Raw genomic sequence first — 20,141 nt, forward strand, 5'->3', positions numbered from 1 at the left:
TCTTGTTGAGTGTTCTAGATGAACAAAAAGATTAGTTTTTACTCGTTTCTAACAACACTGTTCCTTTCCCTTGATCAGTAACTGTTCCACTCACCATAACAAACGGGCCATACTGAACAATAGGCTCACGGATAGGTTGACCGGCAATGATCACAAAGTGACAATCATCCGACAACGATTCGACGGGGACCGTAGTGCCACCGTTCTCATCCAAGACCAAAGTATGATGTGCATCCGACTTGTGCTTTTCCGAACCAAACAATCCCGAACCTGAGATCGTGTAGATGAAACCAGCATACTCCTTGGGAATGGCTTGCTCGATCGATTTACCTTTGGCCAGCTTGACATCGATAAACATGGTAGGTGTACGTGTCATGACAGGACTCTTTGCGCCATGGGATTCACCGGCAATGACCTTGATTTGGACGCCCTCCTCGGGTGACACATGCGTTACCTGGGATGCGGGGTATTCCTGGTAGCTGGGCTCGGCCATTTTGTCCTTGCTGGCAAGGTTGACCCAAAGTTGCAGACCGTGGGCCCGGCTGTTGGTTGCAGGGATCTCAGAATGCATAATGCCACGAGCGGCGGACATCCATTGCAGATCGCCGGGTCCGATGCGACCCTTGTGGCCCTTGAAGTCTTCATGCAAGAATTCACCTTCGAGCATATAGGTGACCGTTTCGAAGCCACGGTGAGGATGGTCAGGGAAACCACCAGGAGCCTTGACGTCGAACTCATCAAGCATTAGGAATGGATCAAGGTTGCGAAGTTGCTGGCTGCCGATGCTGCGGTGGACTATTATTAAAAGGGAAAAAAATAGGAGTTCAAAAATTCATATCTTTTTCATGTTTGGTTTTCTTGGTAATTGCGGTGACTTTTCTTTACCTCGAGCACCGAGGCCATCCATTTGTTCACGGGACATGACAGACTTGATAATCTTGCGCGCAGTTTGTGCAGACATATTGTTTGTTTTGATCAAAAGAGTTGGGGGTTTTGTGTGGTGTTTGCTTGGAAAAGAAAAAGTTTAATGTAGAGAATTTGTACGTTTGCTCCCCAAAAAAACCTTTCTTTATATATGTTTTTAACAGGTTCAAAGTCAGCTGGATGATTAAGATGGTTTTTGTAAGCACTGACTAAAGCACAGTAAGTGACCTGTTCTTTATAACACGATTAACAATCTCGTCAAACCACCATTTCAATTACGGATTTTTCTTTTTGTTGTGGATCTTTCTGGTGCTTTTTTTTTCAAACTCTGCTTTTGGTTTATATTGCTGAACAATCATCTTGTCATCAAGGAGATTTCGATAAATACTTGACGTAGTCAACGTTGTTGCTATATAACGCATACTTTTTATTTGTACCGAACCTTTTGTCGACGAACTTAAAACGGAAAACTGATTGCACTATCGTGTTTTTGTTTGAGTACATGATTGACTTGAAAAAGTGGAACAAGATGATATAGATACTACAGTTAGCTGCTTCGAAGGTTCAGAGCATTGTTTTGAGCGATTCGACCAGTTGTAGGTCATACACGGTAATCACTTTCTATTTTTGTAGTTATCACTGCGTTTCCCGTCTTTTGGATGATGCTAACAATAAAGAACCGGTAGCAGTGCAGATAATGACTGCCCCCATGATACTCCATTTATCTGGATACTCATGGAAAACAACCACTCCAATAATAAATGCTAGGGCGATTGTATTCATGCGCATCAACGTTGCAGGACCCGCGCGAGCCAGCTGAAGTCTGTGTATGTTTTGCCGTCGTTGTGCGTAATGGAAGAGGGTATGAGGAAATTCAGCTGGATTAGAAAGTTGGAGGAAAAAGTATATGGGTATGTGTGTCTTATACAGAAGAAAACCACACAACAACTTACCCTCTATTCATCCATGCTCTGTTTAATACTGTACTTAGACCACACATGAACAATAACATGTACAATTTCCATCCTTCGTCGTGGGGCCAGATAAGGGATATACTACCAGCGGCGTAAAATGATGATAACAGGCCAAGAATCAATGCAATCAAGTCAAAGTAAACACTGTACACCAAATAGTGAGCGCCTAATCCAATTTTGCGAACTGTCACATTTTCAATGGCGCCTAGTATCGCATCAGCGAATACACCCAATACAGGCCAAAGTTTTTCTTGTTGCTGCTGTTGAAAAAGTCGAGGGATCCCTCTGTTGCCAAACAGGAATTGAGGCTGGAGAACAAGTGCAGCGCCAACAATACATGCCAGAATACTGATTGCATGGAATCGGCGAAACGGTTCGTGGAGCACAAGTGCAGCGAGAATGGCTGTGAAAGCTGGGTAAAGATAGATGATCACTGTGGAAATATGATTTTGCAAAGACATCGGTCAGTATATATTTGTAGAAATTGATACAGTAATACAACACGTTGAAAAGGAGCTTTTATTTTTGTGCTGTTATTTTACATACCACAAGCATCGGCTATCGGCATCCGGGCTATACTATATGTCTCAAGAGACATGCTAGCTCCACCGATTACACCTGTAAACAATAACCATTTGCGCACTGAAGATTGCTGCGAGTTACCCAGAGGATGGACGCCTGCCCAAAAACATCCAAGAAAATCAAACGCTAGTTGGATGATAGCGCGGACGAGCAGGATAGTGGTCGATGGGATCAATGTAGAGTATGTGCCGCTCAATTTGATGAACATCCCCATACTTGCCGACGCCACCGAGGAAAGTATGACGAGGAACATGCCTCGTGCTTCACTTGTTGCTGTTGCTGTTGTATGCTGTATGTCGTTATCGCGGCGTTCTCCATTGCTGCTGCTGACCACTCCTCCTTCCAACAATGGGACAGTTACATTGCGTTCAACGTCATCCTCATCTTCATCGTGTTTCACAACGATACTGTTGTCGTGTTGTCCTTTTTTTCCTTGTGTCGCTGGTATAGGCTTGATGCGCATATGTTATGTATTATAGCTATTGTTTAGCCTAGCGAATCTGGATATTAGAAAGAGAAGAGAAAAAAGGTTTTAAAAAACACTCACAGGATCTTTGTACATAGATTAGTGGCGGCTCTGTGCATGACAAAAAAATGTAGGGGTACTGACTGTGGTAGTACATACAGAACATGGTGCCCTGCTGATCCGCCGACAAGATCAGCTTACATGTAAAGCACTAGACAACGTACAGTACGACTGCTACTGTACCCTCACTCTCCTTTCATGTAAACCGAGAAGTATAACATATATGCGTTACATTTTACATAACCTCAAACGTGATAGGCGGCTTGCGATTGGCCGTATCATGGAGCTTCAAGTGGTATGTTGTTATTGATTTCGAATAACAGCCAAAGCAGTTACCATTCAACTCCTCTATATTGCAATAACAGTATTATGTACATAGTGCATCATATGCAAAGAGAGGCGGACAGTAACACGCATTGCATCTTTACAATCTATTCGACACCTGAGATAAAGACTCGTAATATATGTAACAACATTGCTACAGCTTGACTTGTGATGATTGATAACTTTGAAGCTTTCTGTCTTTCTGACTGCCAAACATATCTATTATATATACACCACAAAGACCCTGTTCGGTGGTGCGACTATAGCTCAAAAGGGCAATGACGAGGTCAAGCTCCGCGGGGTCACCCACAAACCATTCGTTACCTTCGATCTACCAGAACGATCGACCCTGTTCTCTACCTTCCCGCCTTCTCACTGGATAGTCATTTATTAGTCCATATGCGCAGGCAATAGCTCCCAGTGTATCCGCTGCAAAGATGTCGTTGTGAGACACCACTGGATAATCAAGAACACTATGCTGAATGTGATCATCTTCGCCCCCTTTTTTTCACGAGCTCTTTGATGCTTTCGGACCACTCCCAGACTTGCCATCCGACGATGTACAACCACTGGACTACATTCTGCTCTATTCACCCAGCTTTGATACCAGACTCTCGTGTGGCAGATGGAAGAGAGCCTAGCCGACTCTGCTCTGTTTTCTGCGCGGAATAGACCGCCTCAGCCATCCAGGTGTTGACTATGATGCATCGGATCCAGAATCTACTCTACAGAATGCACTCCTGTACAGAATGCACACACACGTATACTCGTCCTTACAGCATTTTCCAAAGACTTTATCTTACCGTCCCCTTTTTCTTCTACAAATTCTTTTATTCTCTTACCTGGTCTCCCAACACTTTCAACATTGATTTTAACCTTCTCCCCATTATACGGTCTATCTTTTTCAGTTGTGGTATCCCTCACATTTTTCAAATATTCTCCCCATAATTGTACCGCAAGAAAGCGACCAATTACACAAGGTCACTGAGTCTTCCATAAAAAGAAATATGTAGGAAATCTGCATTGAACTATCACACATACCTGACAATTGACAGCGTCTTGGATTCCAACATATAGCTCTCGCTATGTATTAATTTCAAGCAATTAACGTTTGTGCCCTTCCTCCTTGACCACTTTCCATCGCTACACGGCAAAATAAAAGAACATCGTAAGTGTATCATATGCAGAAGGAATGCATAAAGTTCTTATTTCTTCATCAAAAAGGAAAGAAGGAAACACTGAAAATTATGTTGTTTCTTTTCCTTTACCGAACCTCGCTTTCACTTGTCATCTAGTCATCAAGTAATTAGCCTTGAAAGTTTCAAAGACCTGTATTACAAACAATTTGCTTTTGGTATAGTATATACGTTCTTATATCGTCTAGTATGAAACGAGGGATTTCTTCTTCCTTCTTATCGATTTTTCTTTTCCAATTCACTGAGAATACACAAAAAAAATATGAAAAATAGATTTTACATGTCGATCAGCGAAAGCACTACTAGTCAACGTCGAGACGTCTTGTCACTGCAGCAGCCAGGGGAAGAGCAATACCAGCACATTGGTTGTACCACTGCCAACAGCAACAGCTTCAACTGCACAGAGAATACATTGCAAACGACAAACTGTAAACAGCATCAAGCACTACAGCCAACCAAAGATAGTGGACAAGGGGGCGGAGAACAAGTACTACCAGTATTATATGATGATGAAGTGGGCGCCGACGACGACGATGAGGATAACAATTCGCTACTTCTTCCACCGGTTGATGGAAGACAGGCTGCACTTGTTGCTATAGGCATTGTCATGGCAACGCCTATCATTGGAGTTCAATACTGCTGGTATGGAATGCAAAACAAAAAACACTTACCCTGCGAAAGGCCTTGCTCTGTTTATCTGCTTGATACAGATCACATTAAATGAACGAACTCCCTAAACATACCTTTTCTTCTCGGCATAATTATACATTCAGGGGTTAGTATCCATCAAACGTTGATCGACAAGTCGTTAATAGCTGCTCGAGATAAAAAGCAAGTTGATACTGACAAGAAATGCAACATATACACTATACATAGGTGTAATGCAGGATTATTTTCTTCGTGAGAATGTTTTCTCGGGACCGAACGTACAAACACAATTGACGATGGTTGGCTCGATTTTACAAATGGTGGTCGCCATTTTTATGTTGATAGTTAATGTCCTTCACACCTTCCTTAATTTCAAAACCTTGCTTGTTTCTGGAATAGTGCTGGCATCCAGTGGTTTGATCCTATCTGGATTTTGCACAAGCGTAAGTTCATCGTAGTTTCTTTTTTGATATAATTTTCTATTTAATGTGTGCATGAATATCATCTTTTTTTTGTTTATGATAAATTGTAGGTATGGCAATTATATTTCTCATACAGTTTGTGTACAGGCATTGGATGCGCGATACTATTCTGGGTAAGTAAGCTTTAAATACTGCCAATAGCACGCCGATTGTACCCGAATAACTTTGATATGTATACATAACAAGGCAAGTTATCGTATCTTGCCACAATGGTTTGTGAAATATCGGAGCACGGCCTTTGGCGTCCAGACAAGTATGTTCCCACTAGTCGGCCTGGTTCTACCATTCGCAATGATCAAAATAAACAACTCGTTGGGTCCTTCTTGGTAAATGTTAGCCTATACATCACTCCCTCTCTACTACTACTACTACTACTACTACTACTACTACTACTACTACTATAGCTTCTTCTTACCTTTTTACGTTCACCTTTCCACTTTTGAACTCAATTAAAGGACCTTTCGGATCATGGGTCTCGTCTTTCTCACACTTGGAATTTTGGCGTTCCCGCTTATAAAAGAGAGACAGCCACCTGAGCAACATCAAAAGAAAACCGATAAATCTAAAAATCGTCTCAAACGGATAACGGAAATCATTGACGTTAGCTTATTCAAGAATGTAAATTTGATGATCTGGATTGCTGCTGGTCCGCTCCAGGTCTACGCCACATACATCATAACGACCTTTCTTCCTGGTAAGTCGCTACAATGCACGTTATTCTTATTTTCTTCATCTCTTCACCATATACATACATTTATATATATATATCATATTGTTTTATGTACGATTTAAACTTGACAAATTTGGATTCTTTTCTTTATCTTATTCTCAAATTACTCAGCATACGCCACCTCAATTGGACTATCTGATGTACAAGGAGCAGCAGTCGTTGCAACATTATCGGGAACGGGGCTCATTGGAAGATTAGCAAATGGGTACATATCAAGAGAGTAATGGTGCTGATAAGAGTCACAGCTGATATAGTATGTAAATGAAATTTTTTGGTTCAGGTTTCTAGCCGACAAATTTGGAAATTTGAATACTTTCATCGTGTGCATGGTCATTGCTTCACTGACTGTCTACCTCAACTGGATGTTCGCACACAGTTTTGCGACGCTTGTGGTTTTTGCGGTACTGAACGGCTTAGTGTATGGTTGTTACGTAGTAACAAGTAAGTGGGTATGTTCAATTGTTGACAGCAACAAAAGTATCTAACTTTCTGCATAATGTATAATTATAGAACCGGCCATTATTATTGCGATAGTAGGAATGGAAAAGTATCCAGCAGCTATAGCGCTCCAGATGCTTACCTTGGTTGTCAGTGTTTTTGGATCGCTTGCAGCAGGTTATATCGAATCAGTCAATCATAATAGTAGTAGTGGAAAAGAACCCTATTTTTACTGCAAAATCATAGCTGGATCAGGATACGTAGGATGCTGCATACTGGCATTAATACTCAAACTTAGAATGAAGCAATCTGTATAAAAATGTCTCTTTCGTTTATATCTGTATTAAAGCAGGCAAGATGAAGGCATACCCTGGATCCGCATTAAATCTGTGAAAATTGATTTTTTTCGGTGTTCTGAAAAAGCGGGTCGTGTTGGTGGCTAATATTTGAAAACTAGCTAGAAAGGAAGTGGGAAACTCCTTCTCCATCGTTTTAAATCTCACACAATTACACAATAAAATGGCAGACAACGCCGATGTTGGTACTGTCGAAGAACCGCTCGATTTGGTCAGATTGTCGCTCGATGAGAGAATCTATGTTAAATTAAGAGGTGATCGCGAACTGAGAGGCGTTTTGCACGTAAGATAATCATTCGTTCACACACACGCGCGCGCGTGTTTGCATGTGTTCAAAAGAGCATAGGGCAATAAATAAAAAAATAAAGGTAGCCAATAATTTTTAATTTACCATTGTTTTCTATTAGGCTTATGATGGCCATTTGAACATGGTATTAGGCGATGTTGAAGAAACTATTACTCTTGTCGATGTCAGCGAGGAAACAAATCAAGAAATCATTCGAGTAAGACAATTAAAACTATCGCAGTGGATGGTTTCTTTTACGATAGGGGCGATTATGTAGAAAGGAATAAACAGCAAAAGCTAATTCAGAATTCCAACAAATAGACTGTGCAGCGTAATTTCGAGATGCTTTTTGTTCGTGGTGACGGTGTCATTTTGGTAGGTTACAGTTAAAGAGACAGCTTTTATGCCGTAAAAGGAGGTTTTCATGTTTTTTTTTTCTAATCACTCTTTTTTTTTTCACCAGGTTTCCCCACCATCTAGAACATAATGAGGGAAGATATACTACATATACGATATCAAGAAAGAAAAACAAAATAAGGCGAGAGAAGAAGGAGGAAAGAGAGGATGTATGTGTGTGTGTGTGTCTTGTTGTCGTTGTTGTTGCACGTCAATTAGCAAAAGAAATATTAAAATATAACAAAAAAAAGTTACTTGTATATAAAGGAAAAGAAGAGATATATATAACATGTATATTTTTTATATATTACTGCCATGCATTCCTTGGATTAGAAGTATATCGCAGATGATCAGCTGATGATGAAGATGAAGATGAAGATGCTGGTGGTATTGAATGTACGTGGGACTGATGATACCGTAAACCGTTCTGTGTCCGGTATGCCTTTTTACAACCGGCCGCTTGACATTTGAACGACTTTGCTAATCTCTCATCGATAACATTACCAGCTTCGCCTCCTCCTGCTCCTCCTAATCCACCATTGGCTGATGCTGCTGCTGCATTTGCAGCTGCTGTTAGTGCTGGATGTCCTGACGTGCCCTTGGCTTCCCTCAGATGATACTGCAAACCATTGATGTTCTTGTAGCGCTTCGTACAATTTGGCATCGCACACCGGTATGGTTTTTCTATGCCCTCCAAATTGGGATGTGCTGTTTTCATATGATAAAACAAACCGCTCGATGCTGGAAAACTTGCGTAACATCCAGGTACATCGCATCCGTAAGGTGAGAGTTCTCCAACAACTAAATCCGCCGCTGTCGCTGCCGCTACTGCTGCCTGTTGTTGTTGTTGTTGGTGCTGTGGATGATGATGTTGTTGTGGTGGCGGTGGCGGTGGTGGACCGTTATCACGTAGAGCTTGGTCCCTAATGGGTTTAACCGGCGCATAATCGAATCGCATTTATTTAATGGCCGCTATAATAATTACACTCACAATTACCCAACTATCTCCTTCCTTCCAGCTACGTACCGTATATCGTAAGGCATTGCTGTCGCGGTGCGCAGATCTGGACGTTCAGACTTGTTGCTCATCATAGGAGGGTTCAATGGCGGCAAAGTTGTTGGTAGGTCCTGTACTGAAATAGCAGGACTGTGCACAATACTGCTGATAGTATTTGATGGGTTATTGTTGTATGGATCTGCATAAGTGGCAGCTGCTGGTCCTATCTATATAATCCATAGCGAAAGACACAACGACCAATACATTCAGTTCGCTTTCTCCATTACATAGCCTCTCTTTCTTTCTTTCTTTGTATATTGCATTCCCTCCCCCCATCTGCAAACTCCCAGCTGGCGTAAAGCAGTATATTGCATCAATATCCATCCCAATAAATCCCTTTCCTCTGTTTTTGCTGATAACACAATGCTGATTTCCTTACCGAGTTGAAGCCGTCATTACTGTATGGTTCGCGCGATAAGGTGGACATGATTCTTGCTTGCTTATCCTCTTCCTCGGATATTCGATTATTATTACTCCTTTCTAACGACTGTTTCTGACCGTGTCCACCCTTTACCGACAATGGCACTTGCTGTACCGCACTTTGTTGTTGTACATAACCGTATGCTGATATGGGGATTGGTCCTGAAGCAGTTGGTGGCGGTTGGTGGTGATGTACGGGAGAGAATGGAACATAATGACGATCGTTATGATCACTCGCAGAGCGATGGTAAGCTGGATGTGTTTGGTGAGGGTGGTGATGCTGTTGTTGTGAGTGAGCGTGAGGATGAGGAGGTGGTTGGTGGTGGTGATGCTGTGATGGTGGTGGTGGCGGTGGCGGCTGCGCTCCTGCTTCCTGTTGCTGCTGATGTTGTTGCTGATGTTGTTGCTGTTGGTACGCCAGCTGAGGCGATGAGGACGGATAATGTGGTTGGTTGCTGTGATATGTAGGCGGCGATTGTTGCTGATTATGCGGTAATTGTCCGTAACCGTAGAGATGATTATACTATTAACGTCAAGTTTCAACCAAACACACGCACAAGACAAGTACAATACAGAAACACACACAAAAAAAAACAGAAAAAACAATATATATGACTCTGAACAACAGGAAAGAAGAAGAATTAAAAGTAAAAGAGAGGAGAGAGAGTGGAAAAAAAGAAAAAGAAAATGAAGTTGCATACCATGACCCGATGAATATGGTTTCTAAAATAGCAAAACACACGTTCCTATTTTTTCTTTCTGGATAAAGCAGTGCTTCTATTACAGAAAAAACTGACTTCAAAGAACCCAATTTTTTTTTTGCTTTCCCGCCCCGCTGACTTACATTGTGAGACCCAGGGTACTGTGATCTGCAGCATTGCTTATGTTTTTACCTTGGGCGCACCTCCCCCACCTCCCTAACACCTATTCGAACTTGTCTCCTGCTTTACATTATAGACTACATGATCAATTTGTTTGAGTTACTAAGAGATATTACTAGTAGTAGGACGGGACCTACGCATAGATAGGTGTAAGCCATGAATTTATTGTTGGTTTAAAGAGGTAAAACATCATTCACTAATTACGTTTCCCAGTATCGGGTAAGTTTCATCGCCACAGGCTAAAAAAAATCCCCAAAAAAGAGTTTCTGTCATTCATTGGCTAAATATCTGCATCCACCACACCACATCACACTGCAACACAAATGCAGTGCTCTTTATCATTTTAACTCTCCTGTCACTGGGTCCTTCGCAATTGTTGTCAGCGGGGTGTTAAGCCAGTGCTATAGCATTTAAAGGCCAACAGTTATTAATGATAGACACTTATTACGTGAACATCTTACGTATGCGTACCACCGCTTCTTTACGATACATACTCACATAAACTATACCAAAAGTTATTCAGCTATGATAACCTATAATCTAGCAACTCTTAGACTAAAATATGTGTGTGATTGATAGACCATTTTTGCTCCGATCATTGCGAGTGCTTGCCCTGTGTAGTACTGTATATACTGCTAACTGCTGGCTGGTTGGCTTGTGCCAGTTGTCAGTTTATACTTTATGTATATCATCTTCTAAATTGTCTGATAAAGAAATTATATACAGCAGAGTCTGGCGTGTGCTCCGGCACGTATATATTTAAATGTATATAAAGCTACTACGTCTACTTGCTGCACAAGTCAGCAAAATTTAGCCAACCTATACTTTAAATAGCTATCAGTCATTTTACCAGTAGAAATAAGTACATGCAATTATACCTTGACTACAAGATGATGATGATGATGTCTGCCAAGTATTAAAATCGGTTTGGCAGTGGTCGACTCTGGTGAGTGAGTCGTATCGCTGCACACTACTACGCCGAAATTTTAAATGTTTGGACCGACTGTTCTTACCTTTCGCCACAGCTTGATATATTGTTTGTACGTTCCTTCAGTGACCGCGTTTGTCAGTATGCACCTATGCTGCACCTGTACTTTCATTGTCTATGTACGTTTCTTTTCTGTTTCACTCACTCTTTCGCTGTCTATTCAGCAATTCATTTGACGCGATACATCAGTAATACTTCTGATTTGTGATAAGAGAAATTAATCCAGACAATTGACGCGGATATGATACAGTACCACTACATATACAATATTAAAAGTGTCAAAGGACTTCATGGTAAGCGTAGAATGAGTCCGAATTAATTTTATCACATAGGGTTCTTTTTCCGCCTAGCGCCGCAGCGGCCCTATAACGATGTACATAACAACAAAGAAGAGCACTTGTACAAACACATATGGTTATGAACTTCTTCTGCCGACATGAAAGGAGTATCAGCAGAAGCATCTCCGCTTATCTGGGAGTTGAATCGTACACACGTAAACATTAAGCTCGTTGGCTGTTGCTGAGTAATAGTGTCAATGTCCATGCAGTAAAGATCATTAACAGAGCCACGACCGTGAGGGGAGTGCAGTCAATTATGAGCTGTGCACCCTTAAGAACACAGTATCAGGTCATATAAAAAGTATCCAGACTTAGCATCATTAAAGCGTCTGGGTGTCAGCAAAAAGAAACGGATTAGGTCATGATGAAGAAATGATCCAGGACAGACCCCAGCATGCGCATCGCGTTGTGTGACACATTTAAATTCGCTGCTGCTGGGCGGTATAAAATTCCTACCTGTTGTTCAGCACGTAATGCACGTTTTTCTTTCTTCTCTCTTCTCTTTATAAACCTACCATTCGTCCAATTGTATAATTCACAATGGCCTCCACTACTACCAATCCCTCGTCCTATATCTTCAACCACACCATGGTCCGCGTGAAGGACCCTCAAGCCTCAATCAAATTCTACACCGAAGTTCTCGGCATGAAGTAAGTCGTCTGACGCGTGCTCCTCCTCCCCGTCCGTCGGTGTGAATCATTTCTTAGTTGACCCTTTCATACTAACAAACGTCATTGATTTGCTGCTAGGTTTATCACCAAGTATGACATGCCCGCGGGCAAGTTCACGGTGTACTTCTTGGCTTATGTCGATAAGCTCCCAGAGTCCGAGGAGGAAAAAAAGAAGCTTTGCTTCAGTATTCCCGGTGTACTTGAATTGACCCAGTAAGTTTTTCTCTTTTCTTTCTTTCTGTGCATCTTAAGATGTAAAAGACATATAGAGAGTGGTTATAAGATCCCAACGAAGAAAGAAGACCCTGGACAGAAGAGAAGTTAAATCGAGCTTTCTGTTTCTGTCTTCTATAAATTAGCAACTGGGGCACGGAGGAGCAAGCAGATTTCGCGTATGCAAACGGCAACAAGGAACCCGGCCGTGGTTATGGCCACATTGCCGTTCTCGTCGATGACATCCAAAAGGCCTGCGAACGCTTTGAGCAATTGAACGTCAAGTTTATCAAGCGTCTTCAGGATGGTAGCATGAAGAATATTGCTTTCATTGCTGACCCTGACGAGTACTGGGTTGAGGTAAGGAAGGATACTTTCAACAAAGATAACTCACATACGTAATAGCCTCTCGAATCTAATAACATGGGGAAATATGACTTGGGATTCTACGTAGATCATCGAAAAACCTACCGCCAACAACCAAACCCCAATTTAAAAAGAACATAAAACTTTTTTATACATATATATGTTTTTATTGCAAATAAAGCGTCATAACATCTAACTCATTCTAGCTATAATTGATGATGGCACCAGGGAGGACTATAGAATAAACATCTTTTGTGCGCGAATTAGTAAACGCTGTGGTGTGTGCTTTGTCGAATCCAGAAAGGATAGAGGAGAAGGGTGGGTGAAAGCTTTTTGCTCAGAGAGGGCAAGTATTAACAATGTCAAGGTGAAAGTCATGTTGTTTGCGTATAATAACTGACACTCAAAAACGACTTAATCATCATTGGAAAAAGCAATAAGAAAAACATGGAAGGAGGGATAGGGTAGAATATAAACCATGCTGAAAAAAACTTACCAAAACGTGAAGAACCTGTAAAAGTCCTGTTGCTAGGGAACGCGGGCGTCTTTATACGCCCCAACGAAGAAAAAAATTTTCACTTTTTTAAGAATCCGAAGGAAAAGGAAGCTTCTTTTTGACAGCTTTCGGATAAATTTTCCGGAAGAATCGCGTCAATCAAAAAAGGACGGCGCAGATTCGATCCGCGTTGCTAAGATATGCGTGTCAAATGTATCAAGTCAAAATATCACAGAAAAATATACATCAGTGGTGCATGCCACCTACAACAGACTTTAGGGTATGTGCGATAATTAACGTTTTCATGTATGTGGTATATTATAGATATGGGCTCTTTGTGCATTTCTGTCGATGGTGATAATAATTGTTGTCGCTAAAGTGTATTTGTAATACAATAAGAGAGTTATTGACACGAAGTAACCAGAGAAAAGGTTATATACATTTGATGTTTTTCGCTGACTGTTGTAAGCATGTGAGATGACACACAAAAAAGAAATCCAATCAAGAGCTGACAATTATGACAGATAGTTCTTGTCTGATAAATTAGGAACATGTAAGCTTATAAACTACCTGAAGACATCTAATTTTTGATACGCTTCTTTTGTCATTTTTTTCCATTCAAAGAACATCGATTGCTCCAATATGAGCTCACACCATCCAAACTCACGCAATCGTAAACGTGCTCGCGCCAAGAAGAACAAGGCCAATGTTTCAGAAGCTTCTTCTGCTGGACGATCAACGGGATCTTGCTCAAAGCAAGCTCAAGAGCAACAACAACAACAACCAACGCAGCTAGCGCCACAACCCGAATCAGGAGAGCAAGTGCCTCAACAGCCCCATCGTCATCAACCTCAGCAGCGCCTTGAGGCATTCTACTCAAAAGAATCAAGCTTTGATCAAGACGAAAAAAATCGACACAAAGTCACTCGTTTTTTGGATCCAGTTCAGTGTGCTGTCACCGCGATCCCAAACAAGATCTTCTCTTATCTCGACCAAAAGGACTGTCTGAAAGCAATGGGCGTGTCAGAACTATGGATGGAACGCGTACCAATCTTTTGCACCAACGTTTGGCGCGACGTCGAGCTCAATGAAAAAGCTCATGATTTGGAAAACACGCTTGTGCATCGTTGCCTCGGAAGCCATGTTGATACACTTGCTTTCAAACGCTTCAGCCAACAAAGCCGGCTTCTCAAAATGATGCGCATTGCTAGGTCTTGTAATTGTACTGATCAAACAGAGATCGGTAAGTAAATAATGATATATTTGATGGACTGATGTAAAAAAAAAGAGGAATTTGGACGGTTGTCTAGACTTTTCTGTGGAATTTCATCTGCTTTAATTAGTGATATTAACATCAAACATATGGTCACCTATGCCACTCCATCATCAACAGTGTTCAACGCATGTAGAATAATCGATCTAAGACTATTTCTGGGTCACTTTCAGCCTCTTACGAGAAACATGCTTCGCATTGCTTTCTTCCAACATGGTGATGTTCTATCCATAACACGCATCATGCCCGTGTGTCCAAACCTTCAAAGCGTGGTGCTTGCATTCAAGAACAAAACGCATTCGATGGTGCCAGTGCCTCATCCGTCTTCCCATCATCTGCCTTTGAGCGATGATAGCGTCATGTACGCGCTCACGAAACTGGAAATTTTTACAATGCTCTCCATTACTACGTTGTTGCAACCAAGACGCTCTTTGAATACTGGTTCCAATATCAGCTGTAGTAGCAAAGAGCTAGCCGCAGTAATCATGCAATGCCCTCGCTTGGAAAGACTCGCCTTGCACTCTACCGGAGACAACTTGTATCCAATCGTTAGCAATGTCATTAGCAAACTGCCGATGCTGCAGGATTTTGAACTACACTATGGCGACGAAACGCCGTCCAATCACCTTGATGGCGGTCTCCATCTTTTGTTGTCCAAGCATGCCAACCTCGGCTCCGTAAGCCCGTTACGGCGTCTCAGTCTCAACGTCACGGATGGCTCAACACTCCTTCTGGTTGGCAAAATTGTGACCTTGGAAAACATATACCTCGTCAACACATTTTACGACAATGCGTCTGACGATAGTCTGGTCCGATTCGCAGCATTGTTGGCTGACAACAGCTCGGTCCAATCTTTGACTTTACATCAGTTTGATCTGCGCTCTCGCTCAATCATGAATTTTTTTGCCCGTATTACATCGTTGACTGTGGTGGATTTTACCGACTGCCGACTGGATCGAGCGAATTATCTCTATTTTCTGGACCATGCATCAAGTCTTACACGGGTCCGACAGCCAAACTGCGGTTGGGATTCTTTGCTTAGTGGTCCCTACGAGGAAGTACGGCTGGTTGACGACAACGGAGACCGCTTGACATATACGGTTGTAAATGTTGAAAGAATGCCAATGTCATTTCTGTTCAAATGGCGTAGTCGACGCGATGCTTATGTAGTAGCAGCGGTGACAGATTTACCAACTCTTCATCGCTATTTTAGCCTTATCTAGGCGGTTTATACTAGTTTGTTACAATGCTAAGAGCATATATCATAGCATCTATAAAACCACGATGTTTTTAATTTCATTTTGGGACGTAATCCCTTGACTGTAAGACTATATTACTTCCTTTTCCCCACAGATCATCTATCTTCTTCATAAATGCATTCATCGTGAAAAATCTGTGGAGTATAATACCCACTGACTTGTATATCTCTACTCCATAGTGTGATCTTTAAAGTAGATAAATGTAACACTCGAAGAGCATGTCAAGATTGATATGATAAGGCACATGGATTTTATTGTTGATTAAGACAACCAAAGGTTTTATGAAAGGGGTTTTCCTATCTTGTGCCAAAAGAGCGGTCAGCAATACTAGTAGCTAAAACCGAGGGGGAGACACGGTCCTCATTTGCAGAATTATTGATCGGCTTCTTTCTTCTTTGTTTCCTCCTCGTTAGCAGCAGCAGCAGCTTGAGTACGGGACTTGAAGTCTTGGTTAGTGTCAGACTTGTCAGCTGCGGACTGAATGCGCGATGCGTCTTCCTGAGTAATGGGGTTCTTGGTGGGCTGTTCCTGAGACTATTATAAAGTTAAAAGTAAATGATGCGTTAGATTACAAAAGGTGCAAGGAAGAATCACTGACTCATAAAGAACAACCATTGGGTATGGGGATATTGAGAGATGTCTGTAGTAAGTACATACCTGGTTCATTTTGCTTAGTTTGGCTGTTGTACTAGTAAACTAAAGAGTCCGTTGTGAGGTAAAGACCCCAAAACGGTGAGCGACTTGTCCTTCTTTTATAGATTTTTGTACCGAACAAGGTTGTCAAACAAGGAATGCGTAGCAAAAAGTCTGGGTCTCGTGTTTAGTCTTTTTTCTATGAGCATAAACAAAGTATGATCAAGTTTTTTTATGCGTTCACCGCTACGACTATAGTAGAGAAGACCGAAAGTCAATGAAAGAAACTGTGAATAATTTAGCATGCATACTTGAGGTCTCGGGACAGTGTATTTGTTTACAAGAAGGCAACGGGAGCTTTGCTTTCTCTCAATACACACAAGGCTCTAAAATGAGACCATTTTGTAACAAAGTTGGAGCGTAATGTTAAATGTTAGCTATTTCTAGTAGAAGCCTCTGTTACAGTAACGTAATTCTCCTCATAAATTACTTTATGTCCCCCCTTGTTTTTTAAGACGATTATGGAAAAATAAAATATGTTTTTTTTCTGTCAGTTTTCTTCGCTTCAAAACTTGTTTACATCAAGATAAGCATGACTTGTTAACATGAGGCTAACGCCACCGTTACAGAGATCATTTTGTTCTCCACCCATTCCAAGTTAGTTATAGATAATCAGATTAGGTAATATGTAACTGAGCTTTGATTCCAAACGGTTGTTAAGTCGAGTGTCATGAAAATAAAGAGACTCATGACTGCGTGATAGTGTCAAATTTGACTGCAAAAGAAGCTGTCAAGATACTGTACTCCAATGTCTTCTCATCCTCGCCCTGCATTTACTTTATCCCCTATTAACAATCAACCTTACATTTTACTGACTACAGCAAACATATTGGAAGAAAAAAAGGCGCCCACGCAGTATATTAAATAAGAGTATAAGGCTCTTATGCTGCTGCATGCATGTAATATTTCCAGTATGTGCACAAGCAATAATCACCATTTGTTTTGGTAAACAAACATGCAAACAAAATTAACAAAGAGTTGAGCACCACCACCAATCTTCTGGTTTCGACGACAAGGATCACATTGCCGTTATTGATCATATACATAATACATCACAAACCAATTGATAAATGATGAAAGTGCTATCATAGATACATAGATGTTACATTCTCAAATTCTATCGTTCTAAGCAGAATCTTGGCTTGCTATGATGTTTTTGTTCAACTATAGACGTCCGACGGGCAGTGGTTTTCAATGAATAACAATACCGGCAGTTGTATGTATGCATCATAGAAATCGCTCTTGAAAGCCGTTCCTCGGCTCGTATTCAGTCTCCTTGGGAAGCATCTTTGCAGGCAGGTAAAACTGCAGCTAACTCAAGCAGAACCACTTGGATTCAATGAGATCGTATTAAATTAGCAATAATATGTTTAAAGTGATAAAGTAAACAGCAAGAGAAGCTTAACCAACGACAAACACTGTAAGAAAGATGTAGATTGTGAAAGTAGAACTTTTTACTCAGGAATCTCTCCAGCAGTCTCTCCCTGCACGACCTGGTTTCCAATTTCAAACTTGCCATCACGATGAAGCCAGAGCTTGCAAATATGTTTCGTGCACCGGTCCGCAATAGTTTGGACGTGAATTTTTGCTAGTTTGGATTTGTAAGCATCCCGTATCATGCATAATGCAATGACGCCAAACAACCCTGACACAAGCCGCGCATTTGCTTATAACTTACTTGAGGGCCAACCAAGGTCTAGATCGTACAGAGAGGACATGTTAGAGCGTTTGTTAGAGACGGGTTTGCTCGACATAAAGTGTAGGTGTGGATAAAGAATAGACTTTGGAACGGACTTAGGCCACAAGTCATCTTTCCGTTCCAGAATTCTCATCGCATATCGAGCACATTCGTGTTTCGTTTTGGACAATGTTGTGAGTAAAATCATTTATTATTACTTCAAATTGGAGAGAGATGCGCAAAGACGTTAGAGATTGTGAAAGAGAGACTGCGTTACTTGGACGGCGAGATCCTTGTGTAACTTAGACCCGTTCAATTGTTTTGCAGGATGACCTGTCGAAAGATATTGACAGTTTGCTGCATTTCTCCTTTCAACATACCCAGCGTAATATTGCATATGGGGACGAGGAGAGATCAATATTTACGGAAATCTAAATTTGAGCTCGATGACATGTAGTGATCTTCCAGCTACATAAAGCATAGTTGTTACAGGGCATCTTTCGCGCGGCAGGACAAAGCAGGCCGGCAGCTGACGAAGGGCGATTGAAATGACTCATTAAGTCAAGAATACATGCGTTTCCATTTCAGACGTGTGTTGTAATACTTGGATTACATTGAGATGATTAATAAGAGACAAAGCAGTCGAGCACTACGCATAATCTGATTGCTTCTTCCACCAACCAAAGGGCATCCCTTTCCTTTCATGACTGAGATCACGATACCACACCGTGTAGCGAGCAGTGCTTTCGACACACAGACACACTAAATTCATATTCCGTTCCAAACAATAAAAAAGGATTATGATTGCTTCTTGGTCGATTCGCTCTCTTCCCTTTACTATTCCTGCCATTATCCATTATCAGTAAAGAGTATAAAAGAACAACGGAAATTGGCAACCTGCCCCCAAAAAGAGTTATCATGGATATCATACAGCCTTCCGAATATTACGACGAAGTACGTCTTTTTTTCTTTCACTCGCGGTGGTGATTGGTTAATTAATGGTTTGTTATGATAATTAAGAAACACCCACAGCGCAGTCACCATCAGGGTATTTTCATCACGCTCACAGACATTGCCCATTGATTAACTTGGAGCTGTGGATAAAGTATCAGACTGCGTGAAAAGAGACAATGTAGCACTACATAGTAGGCTGTTCTTAGTCTTCCTAATATGTGAGCTAGAAGAAGAAGATTACTTCAGTCAGCCTTCCTACAGTAGTGCCTTCTTTTTTAGACCTTATTCCGTCGCTTTTACAACATGGCGACGAAATGTGGGTTTTACCGCTGCTGATGCTGCTATTACTGGAATATCTCATAGGCGTTGCTGTTTACTTATTCAAGACATAGCACGCATCCAAGTGCCATGCTAGATCCCCACCCCCGTTGTATTCTGTTCGTAGTTCGCAGGATCCTATGCCATTCGAATGTAAATATTAGTTTTGTAGCGTGACCATTGTAGGACAATCAATAATGCATTGGCGACACGCTTTGGGTACAGTCATGCACCGCAGGATGTCACCAAAAGAGAGCTCGTTTAGGATCACGGTGAGCATCATGTCCATACGCTTTTCAAGCATATGGTAAGCTTCATTGGAGAGGTAGAATATTGTGTCTGTCAGTGGATTATATCGGCGGAACCCTCCTTCACCGTTATTCAGAACCCTGCGCATATCGCTATTGCTTTCTTAAATCTCTGTTGTCTGATCAAAAATACGTGTGGCGATATTATATGTCCTCAAATAGCCGGGGAAGTTGTCGACAAAGAATAGGGCATCACTATACACCTTAGTGACTTTGCCCTGTTGCGCGTATGCTTCGACGCGGACTGCCAGGAACTGCTCTAAATATCTGTGTAGCCGATCGAGTGCTGAGGTAGATTCATGAACTGCTGTCGCGAGATTGCGTGCTTGGAGGGCTTCGCTTCGATTTACTTGCAAAGTGTTCTTT

The 20,141-nt window shown here is 41.5% G+C and overlaps 7 protein-coding genes across 7 annotated transcripts; 4 read left to right on the top strand and 3 right to left on the bottom strand.

The window, feature by feature from the left end:
• BDB00DRAFT_294822 (RmlC-like cupin domain-containing protein) lies at positions 1 to 834 on the bottom strand. Its single transcript, XM_053116819.1, has one exon. The coding sequence runs from the start codon at positions 743 to 745 to the stop codon at positions 32 to 34; it is 714 nt and encodes a 237-aa protein (XP_052972171.1). The 5' UTR covers positions 746 to 834; the 3' UTR covers positions 1 to 31.
• A 389-nt stretch (positions 835 to 1,223) lies between these two features.
• Positions 1,224 to 3,393, bottom strand: BDB00DRAFT_864611 (uncharacterized protein). The gene is made up of 6 exons (XM_053126169.1): positions 3,372 to 3,393; positions 3,265 to 3,301; positions 2,446 to 3,149; positions 1,916 to 2,332; positions 1,611 to 1,835; positions 1,224 to 1,534 (listed from the first exon to the last, which is right to left on the bottom strand). Exons 3-5 carry the CDS (start codon positions 2,941 to 2,943, stop codon positions 1,713 to 1,715), a joined length of 1,038 nt encoding a protein of 345 aa, XP_052972172.1. The 5' UTR covers positions 2,944 to 3,149; positions 3,265 to 3,301; positions 3,372 to 3,393; the 3' UTR covers positions 1,224 to 1,534; positions 1,611 to 1,712.
• Positions 3,394 to 5,407: 2,014 nt separating this feature from the next.
• BDB00DRAFT_777541 (major facilitator superfamily domain-containing protein) lies at positions 5,408 to 7,141 on the top strand (the record flags this gene model as incomplete). The annotated part of the gene is made up of 7 exons (XM_053120318.1): positions 5,408 to 5,617; positions 5,707 to 5,769; positions 5,843 to 5,982; positions 6,112 to 6,350; positions 6,498 to 6,591; positions 6,667 to 6,827; positions 6,897 to 7,141. The coding sequence occupies 7 exons, from the start codon at positions 5,408 to 5,410 to the stop codon at positions 7,139 to 7,141; spliced, it is 1,152 nt and encodes a 383-aa protein (XP_052972173.1).
• A 101-nt stretch (positions 7,142 to 7,242) lies between these two features.
• On the top strand, positions 7,243 to 8,061 carry BDB00DRAFT_294828 (uncharacterized protein). The gene is made up of 4 exons (XM_053116820.1): positions 7,243 to 7,463; positions 7,588 to 7,683; positions 7,788 to 7,841; positions 7,930 to 8,061. Exons 1-4 carry the CDS (start codon positions 7,344 to 7,346, stop codon positions 7,951 to 7,953), a joined length of 294 nt encoding a protein of 97 aa, XP_052972174.1. The 5' UTR covers positions 7,243 to 7,343; the 3' UTR covers positions 7,954 to 8,061.
• An 873-nt stretch (positions 8,062 to 8,934) lies between these two features.
• BDB00DRAFT_793806 (uncharacterized protein) lies at positions 8,935 to 10,378 on the bottom strand (the record flags this gene model as incomplete). The annotated part of the gene is made up of 5 exons (XM_053121254.1): positions 8,935 to 9,009; positions 9,299 to 9,862; positions 10,184 to 10,208; positions 10,290 to 10,297; positions 10,358 to 10,378. The coding sequence occupies 5 exons, from the start codon at positions 10,376 to 10,378 to the stop codon at positions 8,935 to 8,937; spliced, it is 693 nt and encodes a 230-aa protein (XP_052972175.1).
• Positions 10,379 to 12,010: 1,632 nt separating this feature from the next.
• On the top strand, positions 12,011 to 12,980 carry BDB00DRAFT_864626 (lactoylglutathione lyase). The gene is made up of 4 exons (XM_053126170.1): positions 12,011 to 12,196; positions 12,296 to 12,430; positions 12,577 to 12,790; positions 12,885 to 12,980. Exons 1-4 carry the CDS (start codon positions 12,087 to 12,089, stop codon positions 12,924 to 12,926), a joined length of 501 nt encoding a protein of 166 aa, XP_052972176.1. The 5' UTR covers positions 12,011 to 12,086; the 3' UTR covers positions 12,927 to 12,980.
• Positions 12,981 to 13,934: 954 nt separating this feature from the next.
• BDB00DRAFT_880481 (uncharacterized protein) lies at positions 13,935 to 15,788 on the top strand (the record flags this gene model as incomplete). The annotated part of the gene is made up of 2 exons (XM_053127996.1): positions 13,935 to 14,539; positions 14,636 to 15,788. 2 exons carry the CDS (start codon positions 13,935 to 13,937, stop codon positions 15,786 to 15,788), a joined length of 1,758 nt encoding a protein of 585 aa, XP_052972177.1.
• Between the last annotated feature and the right edge of the window lie 4,353 nt (positions 15,789 to 20,141).

Source organism: Zychaea mexicana, assembly GCF_025766255.1.
Source record: "Zychaea mexicana strain RSA 1403 chromosome Unknown BDB00scaffold_257, whole genome shotgun sequence".
Lineage (NCBI taxonomy): Eukaryota > Fungi > Mucoromycota > Mucoromycetes > Mucorales > Lichtheimiaceae > Zychaea > Zychaea mexicana.

Bases quoted from the DNA above. Each gene is read 5' to 3' on its own strand.
- BDB00DRAFT_294822 (XM_053116819.1), bottom strand. From the start codon at position 745: ATGCTTGATGAGTTCGACGTCAAGGCTCCTGGTGGTTTCCCTGACCAT.
- BDB00DRAFT_864611 (XM_053126169.1), bottom strand. From the start codon at position 2,943: ATGCGCATCAAGCCTATACCAGCGACACAAGGAAAAAAAGGACAACAC. The intron at 2,333-2,445 runs GGTATGTAAAAT...CATATTTCCACA, and splicing joins TGCCGATAGCCGATGCTTGT to GTGATCATCTATCTTTACCC. The intron at 1,836-1,915 runs CTAAGTACAGTA...AGACACACATAC, and splicing joins TGTTATTGTTCATGTGTGGT to CCATATACTTTTTCCTCCAA.
- BDB00DRAFT_294828 (XM_053116820.1), top strand. From the start codon at position 7,344: ATGGCAGACAACGCCGATGTTGGTACTGTCGAAGAACCGCTCGATTTG. The intron at 7,684-7,787 runs GTAAGACAATTA...TCCAACAAATAG, and splicing joins CAAATCAAGAAATCATTCGA to ACTGTGCAGCGTAATTTCGA. The intron at 7,842-7,929 runs GTAGGTTACAGT...TTTTTTCACCAG, and splicing joins GTGGTGACGGTGTCATTTTG to GTTTCCCCACCATCTAGAAC.
- BDB00DRAFT_864626 (XM_053126170.1), top strand. From the start codon at position 12,087: ATGGCCTCCACTACTACCAATCCCTCGTCCTATATCTTCAACCACACC. The intron at 12,197-12,295 runs GTAAGTCGTCTG...ATTTGCTGCTAG, and splicing joins ACCGAAGTTCTCGGCATGAA to GTTTATCACCAAGTATGACA. The intron at 12,791-12,884 runs GTAAGGAAGGAT...GATTCTACGTAG, and splicing joins CTGACGAGTACTGGGTTGAG to ATCATCGAAAAACCTACCGC.